At 35.1% G+C, this 9,378-nt stretch overlaps 1 protein-coding gene across 1 annotated transcript; it reads left to right on the top strand.

Annotated features, from left to right (window-relative positions):
• Positions 1-7,583: 7,583 nt before the first annotated feature.
• On the top strand, positions 7,584-9,216 carry LOC109221891 (the record flags this gene model as incomplete). The annotated part of the gene is made up of 3 exons (XM_019386323.1): positions 7,584-8,076; positions 8,266-8,321; positions 8,783-9,216. Coding segments are annotated over exons 1-3 (983 nt in total), but the record flags the coding sequence as incomplete, so codon positions are not given.
• Between the last annotated feature and the right edge of the window lie 162 nt (positions 9,217-9,378).

Below are 9,378 nucleotides of genomic sequence, written 5' to 3'. Positions count from 1 at the left end.
AGAGAGAAGAAAAGAGGGGAGAGGAGAATCAGTTTTAGATTTTTGGGTGAAAAGACGCTAAACTCCCTCTTATTAAAGTGTCCTTATTGTGCTGATAAGGACATTTGAGTGAAGTTAAAAGTGGGTACAATGCTAACCTACTACTTCATCGTAGTGTAGTCCACAAGCAGCCCATTTCGTAATGGGCTTTTAATAAAAAAAGGTAACCAAACGAGTAACCAAGTCCCTATTCCGGGAGAAATTCAAAAATAGCCAGATTTACCACTGGTCGTTGAAAAATAGCCAAGTTTCAAAAGTCATCGAAATTTAGCCACTTTAAATCTGAGCGAAAACACTGTTCAAAATCCGGAAAAATACGCCCGCAAATTTTACGGGAGTTCCAGCAAGTATAATTGTCCAGTATAATATACTGGAGTTTGGAGCACTGGTGCTCCAATCTCCCGCAAATTTTACAGGAGTTAGCAAAGTATACCGGTCCAGCATAATATGCTGGAGTTCGTACACAAATGCACCAGAACTCCCGTATATTATACTGGATCGGTCCCTGTTGCAGCAAAATAGTGGCTATTTTTCATTGACTTGTTAAACGCTGGCTATTTTTCATTGACCAGTGTGAAAACTGGCTATACCATGATATTTTAACATATAATTATGATCTAATTGCAATGTCTTCTCATTTTTTGTAGTCCATCAAGTCTGGTATCCAATATGGCAATAACATTTGAAGTGTGGGAAGATATATATATATATATTTCTTCCCTGCCTCATGAGGGCATACTTTGAGTCCCAAACTTTCTGTTTGAAGCAAATGCTGGAAGTCCAAGATGGTGGTTTGGAACATCCAAGAGGACACTTGATCCACGCTCTCTTTCCTTGGTAAAGAGGAATTTCAAATCTAAATCAATCATTTGATCAAACAAAAAAAGTACTTGGGCCTTAGAGGCAGCGGCTGGGAAAGCGAAGGGAATAGGAAGACCAGGAACGAAGTCACTCGACCAAAAGAAGGTCTTATTTGAGTTCAAAGCGAGGAGCCAGACAGAGACAGATTGCAATTGCAAAAGCCAACCATAAGAAGCAGCTTTACTTTAAAGAGGGGCAAAAGAAAAGCAAAGGAGAGAAAAAAAGGGGAGCTTAACATATATAAATCGGTTACACACTAAAGGAAAGATAGATTCTAGTTAGGCTACCCGATTACACAAGATATTCTACATGTGGTTAACAAAAGAGTCACTGGTTATTGGCCTCAAGACAGAGACGAGCTGACTAGGATCATAAGGTTAAGATAGGGCTAGGCTTTCTCTCATGGACCTTTTTATATTATATTACGATATACGACCGTTCGCCTTTTCATCACTTTGGCCTGGAGCCAGTCTAGGGTGTAGGCTTGCTTCGCATAGGCTCGGGTCGGTGGTAACTAAATATAGAGAGAAGAAAATCCTTAGGTTGACCAAGGATAGGAAATCTACTCTATCTACTGATGCGGGAAAGGTTGTTGAGAAGGGGACATGTGATCAATTTGTTCTCCTTTCTAACCGATCCATTGCGTGTCACGTCGCCCTATCCATAGAGGAAGAAGGCGTATGCTCAAGTCTAAAATCTTTCCTACCAATCGTATAGTAAAGCTTGAGTGCCTCCCTTTTTAGATGATCTTGTCATTTCTCTTAAACTATAGCTTCAAGCTACTATTGATGCAGGAACAAACCACTATAAATAGGTATCTCTACGCGTAAGAATGAATATATGATTAATTCAAATACATTAACCCGGCAAGAGTTGACCATGCAGGGGAAGTAACTAATGAGCGGGATACCTTAGCTTACGCCAGGTTGAAACCTTCCTTTAATAAGTCCCTCACAAAAAAAACAAAAGAAGAAAGAAAAGAATTTCCTAGTTCTTTGACCCAATACCTGCTGAATCAGAATTGTTTGACGACTTGATGAAGATGTGCTTGTGGTCGAAATTCTTCCACCATGGAAGATGTACTTTGATGGTGATGCTCATCAAGATGGAGCTGGTGTGTGTGTGTGTATATATATATATATATATATATATATATATATATATATATATATATATATATATATATATATATATATATATATATATATAAATAATTGATTTTGCACGCCTAACGTTGCAAATTTAGATCTTCTAAATTTTAAATTCTTATGATTAGGTGATTCATGGCTTATACTATGTAAATAATATATATTTGTTTGTTTTCTGCATATTCAATTCATACAATCATTTTTATTTTAGTCGTGGTAACATGTTTTACATATTTAAATATCTCATTGGCACAAGAATAATTATGATCTAATTGCAATGTGTTCTCATTTTTCGTAGTCCATCAAGTCTGGTATCCAATATGGCAATAACATTTAAAGTATGGGAAGATATGTACAAAGAGTATTCTTCACATGGAACCTCTTTGATTTCAGAGCATTTTTGATCGGATGCTTTCAAAGCATCATGTTTGTACCGGTAAAAAGTGGACCTACATGGACAAATCAAATAGTGACACGTGGCTATGGTGCTGTTTTAAAAGGCAGAATTGGGACTCGCTCCGGGGCGGAGCACTCGTAAAACGCCCCTGGGCTTATGTGTGGGGCTTAGTTCCGTGAGACTTACGCCTCGGCCATCGGGGCTTACGCCCCGGACACGCCCAACGCCCAGCGTACTGGGCTCGCCTAATAGAACTTTATGCAATTGTATGTAACTAACCTTGTAAATCTACAAATTTTCTTAATAAATCGTTGACTACTCAAAATTACTTTTTTCCTAAGTATAAATTATTAAGTTGGGAGTATTGTCATAATTAAAATAAAAATTATTGCACGTTATCCACTAATACTTCTATGATAGTTAATTTTAAATAAATCTTTCATTTGAAAAGTATTTATTTTTTAACTATTGTTATGTCTTTACTATATAATAGTCCATAATTTTTTTATCATTATTTTTCTAAATTTTTTTCACGTTTACGAGATACAATACTTATTAATTTAATAGCTCACTATTAGCTAGTAACTTGTACAAATAATTAGTTATCATGGTATTGTATGGTGAATTATGTGTCACTTTATTAACTTGTTGAAACTTAAAAATGAATGATGCTTGAGAATCATATTTAAATTGTGAATTATGTTTTTATATAAATTCTCTTTCCAATAGAAAGCATATTAAATAAAAGGAGTATCTTAAGAAAAATATCAAATTATAATATCGAAATTCTTTCAAGATTCATTACTCCTTAAGCGATACATATAAGATTTCGTATGGAATACATTACTTTTGATGTTTGAGTTGTAACGACATTGCAACTATTTGCATATTATGATATATGTCATACTGTTCATATTATTCATAGTTGAATTATAATTTATTAATATTTTAAATATATTATTTGTATAATTTTGTGATTTTAATGTAATTTTTATAATTATTTTTATTTTATAAATTCTTGAAATTAGTAAAATTTAAAGATCCGTGGGACTTACGCCCCATGTCTCAGAGCTTACGCTTCGCCTCGTCAGAGATAAAACGCCTCGCCTCACGCCCCCGCCTTTTAAAACATTGGTGCCAAATTACATGTATGGAAATAATTGGTCGACCAAGAGTGTTTAAAGAATAAATTCGAGACCAATTGAGCCAAGATTGTTTATACTGAGATCGTTGATATCGGCTCTACTAGGGAGTCAACCCGAGAAAAGCTCTCATATGAACAGATAGAAGAGAAAAATCCCGAATAAGAAGGGATTCAGCATTAATTACGGAGCATTATAAATACTTTAAGCATAACGTGCAGAAATAACAAATAATGGGGGTAACGGGCAAACGAGATAGCAAAGGGAAATTATGAAATTTTTTATTGTTTAAACCACTACTTCAACTCATGAAATCTCTCTATTAATCTACTGAATTGTTACCAAGCAAGAACAAGATCTACTAGGAGAAGCAGAATCAATACGAATTCTTCTTTACATCTAATCTTAATATTTACTCTCTTTTTTACTATTATTATTCAATTCCCCTGCTTATATTCGAGAAAGTGAATCAAATCGATTGTTTGTGGCCTTGAAATACAAAATTAATTAATTTTGCCTATAAATCTAATTTTAGATTAAATAACATTCTTCCAACAAGCATGTGGATTATACGAAAGAAGCATTTTCTATTGTGTCAAAAGGAAACACTTTTTTTTTTATTCCTTATTTTGGATCAAAAAGGAAACAGCCACTAATACTTGTGCTTTAAAAACGTAGATCATTTTATTTGCTAATAATGTTAAAACAATAACTCTTTTTCTTCTTACGCACATAAAATGATACCAAATTGCATGTGTTTCTGAACTAATAAAGAAGTAACGAAAATTTGTTGGCCTCTTGACAGTTGCTATTTTTTGCACTGTGATTAATAATCAATGGATGTATTAAACACAAGATATAAGTAGGGGCGGATCTAGGGGGCGAAAAATTACATTGTGTATATAAGGCAAAATCTGTTTTTCACCTCTATATGTTAAGTTTTGAAACCCCTTAACACAACCCAAAAGTGTAGTTTAGTGGTCAAGGGGTTTCAAAACCTTCATAAGGTCATAGGTTCTCAATTCTCACTGGCTACAAAAAAAAAACAGATTTTGTTCATATTAACTAGCATTAATTAGCAATAAAATTGACCATATTAACATTAATTTGTTCATTGAAAATATAACAAATACTCTTCTCTTTACTCCAAGGGTAACTGTGAAAAAAAGAAGTTAATTTTTTGTTGATATGTGAGAAAATCAAATATTATGGACCACACAAAAAAAGACCAAAAAATCAAATAAAGTGGACCGGAGGGAGTAACACATTTACTGTCTAATCTACGTAAAATACAAATCTGTCTCACCTTAAAAAGAACTCTTCTGAATCCATATTGACAAACTTTACTTTAATGTTGCAACAATTTAATCATTTTTAAGGTTGTGGGCTTTGTTAACATTGTTATATATTTTTCCTTCATCAATTTGCATTTGGAAATAAGCACTAGGAGCTATTAAGTTCCAAGGAATTGATAGATATGTAGGCTTTTTCAATTAGAAGCTCATCTTCTAATTTTCAATGTACCTCGAGCCAAATTGATACTGGTAAAAAGACTAAGTAACCAATTGTGCTATTGAAATTATCACATATATTACTGTCATATACATATGTTTCACAACCACAATTAGGTGAAAATGTATTTTTTCACTCTCTGTTTTCAGTTTTAATTGTGCATTGGGGAGGTTGCACAATTTTAAATGTGGGATAGAAATTTCTTTGGATAATTAATAGTAGTAGTATGTTAGTGATAATATTAACTTCTTGTTTTGTCTTGTGACTTCTTATTTTTACTTTTATAATTTAGTAGAACTGTTAGTATAGTATTTTTTTTCAGTGGTTTTAGTAGCTTCTAGCTAGTAGTTAAAACTTTAAATTGAAAAATAAAACAATAAAAAAAACATAATCAAAAAAGAAAAGATCAGACATTTACTAACGATGAATCTCCTAGACAATTTCCTTAAGAAATTAAAGTCTAAATAAAAATACAAAAACTTTTTTTTTAAAAAAAAGAAGGAAAAATACAAAAATATATCTTTTTTTTTTCTTTAGGTAATAATAGTTTCCCATGATTTTTCTTTGTGCCTTGATTTTTTTTCAATAGAATGTAACTTGAACCCGGGCAAATTTTTATTTTAGAGCAGATTAGGATTTAGGAAATGAAGGATGAAGAATGATTTGATTCTTAAGGGCGTTTGACTTGTTTGATAGCAGCATCTTTAGGTTTTGGCATGTGTATTACCTTTCCTATGTCTTAAATATTTTGACGACGCCGTTATGAATGAGATATCATATTTTTGTGATGCTTATGGCTCATTTTCTTGACTTGTATTCACTTTGAGCTTTATGCTTAATATTTCTTGGCCCCGTGAATACTTTCGTCGATTTAAGAATTGGAATATGTCCGTCCTTAGTGAGTCATGTGTCATGTATGATTAAGTTTTTGTATAGCGTATATTTTTGTAGTTGAGTCTAGAACTTGCCCAACATATAAGTTGAAGCGAAATCCTAGGTGGTACTTGCTTTGAAAAATAATTTTAGGCCTTCTTTCACCATCCTTAATTAGTGTCTTCTCTACCACCATCCTTAGTGCCATCTCCTCCATCAGCCTTATGATTTGATTCACTACCCTCATGAGTTGATGAAGCCTCATGGTCTGATCCACTTGTTAGATCATGTTTTAATGATGCAAATAATATACATGTGCAGGAAATCAAGTTCAAGAAGTAAAGAAGACCGCTCGAATGGTTCATGATGAACAAGGAAAGAAATCAATCAGCATGTGATCAGCAAATCTGGATTGATGTCGTAAATCTGAGCACAATCTAATCAACGAATCAATTAGCAATAACAATGATTAGCTGAGCTGGAAAAAATCAAATGAGCCTTGGTCAAAGGCACGAATCATGGGCAGAATCACGGAAGACTAAAGGATACGAGGAGATCTGGGAAGCGACCACATTTGGAAGATCCAACAATCAAGGAGAAATCAAGTGAAGCAATCCTTTGCTAAAGGAAAGCAATCAAGAGAAGCAACGGCTCATTCCTTATTCTTGGAAAGAATCAATTCTTTCCAAGGATCAAATCTCTTGGGTTGTCAAGCCTCTACCATCCATCAAAGTATTTATACACCCTTGTAAACCCTAGCTTAGATATACTTTGATCAAACCAAATCACTCTCTTTATTCTACTACAAACAAGCATTGTAGTTCACTAAGATCTGCTGTGTAATAAGTCAGGGATAGAAAGAGAGCACACAACTGGTGATGCATTGTATAAAAAACGAGTGCTAGAGAAACTGAGCGATATACACCACATCTGTACTCGGAAGAAACTCATTTACTGAAGAGAACTCCCTTGCAACCCAAGGGGACTAGATTAGGATTCACATTGAATCCGAACCAGTATAAAATTTCGGTGTTTTTAATTCCTGCAATTATTCTCTGCATTTTACTTTCCGTTACCATATCTGCTAAATTATCATATTCAGCCGACTACTCAAGTTTTAAGTCAACTTATAAGTAATTAATTTGAAGTATTTACAATTCACCCCCCCTCCTTGTACTTTCAATTGGTATCAGAGCTTGGCTCACATTTTACCTTTTGCTTAACAGCTTGTGAGAAAAGATCATGGCAAATCAAGTTATCATAGGAGCCCTCTTTCAGGAAGGAACTTCACATGTTAGACCACCATACTTTAATGGACAAAATTTCTCTCACTGAAAAGTACGAATGAAAATCTTTGCTAAAGCATACGATGTCAAAGTCCGGAGAGTCATTAAAAAGGAAAACTATCCCCTACCTGCTAGCACTCCACCACTTACTCAAAGGAGCAACTGGAAGCCGTACAAGCGAATAACAAGGCAAGAAATCTGCTTCACAATGCTATAAGTGGTGAGGAATACGAGAAAATATCGAGTTGTGATACAACCAAAGAGATGTGGATAAACTTGAGGTCACCTATGAGGGAACCACCAAAGTAAAGGAAACTCAATCAACATGCTAGTTCATGACTACGAACTCTTCTCAATGAAAGAAGGAGAACCCATTGAAGAAATGTTTGCCAGGTTTAGTAAGATAATTAGTGACTTAAAGGCATTTGGCAAGCCCTACACCAGTGGTGATCAAGTCAGAAAAATTCTCAGAAGTCTGCCAACTACTTGGCAGACCAAAGTAGTCACTCTAGAATCCCAAGACCTAAAAAAATTGTCCTATGATGAACTGCGAGGAGAACTCATTGCTTTCGAAAGGACGCATTTAAAAAAGACAAATCAAGAGGAGAAAAAGCAAATAGTTGCATTCAAAACCTCTACTGAAATGGCTGAAAATGAAATTGATGATCCTGAAGCTCTACAAGAAGAGATTGCTATGATGTCTAGAAATATGGATGGATTGATGAGGAGATACAGAAATACAAAGAAAGGAAGATTCCCACCAAGACGATCCAGGCAATACAATGAACAGGATAAGAACGATGGAAAATGCTACGAATGTGGAAAATTTGGGCACATTCAAGCTGAATGCCCAGAACTGAAAAGGAAGATCTCTAGAGGCTTCAACAAGAACAAATCCTTCGGAAGCTGGAGCGATGAGGATGACTCAGACCACGAAGAAATAGCAAATCTTTGTTTCATGACAATTCTGGAAAATAAAATAAACAAAATCTCAGGATGCTGGACAGATGAAGATGATTCAGATGACGAGAACTGTTTCATGGCACGGGGTGAAACTAGTGAGGTAAGATCTTATGACTGCGAAAGATGTAATGAATTGCAGGATATTCTTGATTCAACCTTAAAAGAGTCCCAAAAAATGATGAATGAACTTAAGAGACTCACTAGGGAGGTTAAAGACTGGAAACTCAAACATGAAGTATGTGAAATCGAAAAAGAGGTACTTCAAGAAGAGTTTGAGGAGTTGCAACTGCAGCTTAATAGCTTGCGCAAATCCACCAGTCATAGTTCTGTTAGGTCAAACCAGACGACTTACAAGTCAACTGGAAAAGAACCAATCAGAACCAAGTCGACCAGTCGGTCGGACCAGATGACTTACAAGTCAACTGGGACAGGCTAAATCTAAGTCGGCTAGTTCTAACACTTATGAAAGACCTATAAATAGGTCTGGAGCTAAATGTCATTACTGTAATAAAAGTGGGCATAAATATTCTGGTTGTCACTTTCGTAAATCAAATGTGTCAGGATGGGTTTGGAAACAAAAAAATTCTGAACCTAGTAACACTAACCCACCAGGACCCAAGCAAGCTTGGGTACCTAAAAGAAAGTGATCATCTTGTCTTGCGGGAACACCACAGAGTAAGCCGCAAAGGAAAATGGTATCTAGATAGTGCGTGTTCCAGTCATATGACATGTGACAAAAACCTGTTCAAGGAAGTTACAAAGATCGATGGAGGAAGTGTAAAATTCAGAGACGATTCAAGGGGCAAAATAGTTGGCACTGGAACAATTCCTTTCAATAACAACTGTGACATTACTGAAGTATATCTCGTTGATGGCCTAAACTACAATCTCTTGAGCATAAGTCAACTCTGCGACTTAGGATATGAGGTAAAGTTTAAAAGAACAGGGTGTGCTACTGAAGACGAACCAGGTAAGATAATTCTTCCTGGAAAAAGGTATGGAAATGTTTATATACTTGATGGATTTGAAAAGATAGATGGCCACATTTGCTTATCCTCTATGTTTGATGATCCATGGTTATGGCATAGAAGACTTGGCCATGCTAGCATGCATTTGATTGAAAAACTGTCCAAACATGTTTTAGTTATTGGTCTGCC

This window comes from Nicotiana attenuata, unplaced genomic scaffold, assembly GCF_001879085.1.
Source record: "Nicotiana attenuata strain UT unplaced genomic scaffold, NIATTr2, whole genome shotgun sequence".
Taxonomy (NCBI): domain Eukaryota; kingdom Viridiplantae; phylum Streptophyta; class Magnoliopsida; order Solanales; family Solanaceae; genus Nicotiana; species Nicotiana attenuata.
The sequence above is the reverse complement of the archived record's forward strand: the minus strand, read 5'-3'. Positions and strand labels throughout refer to the sequence as shown.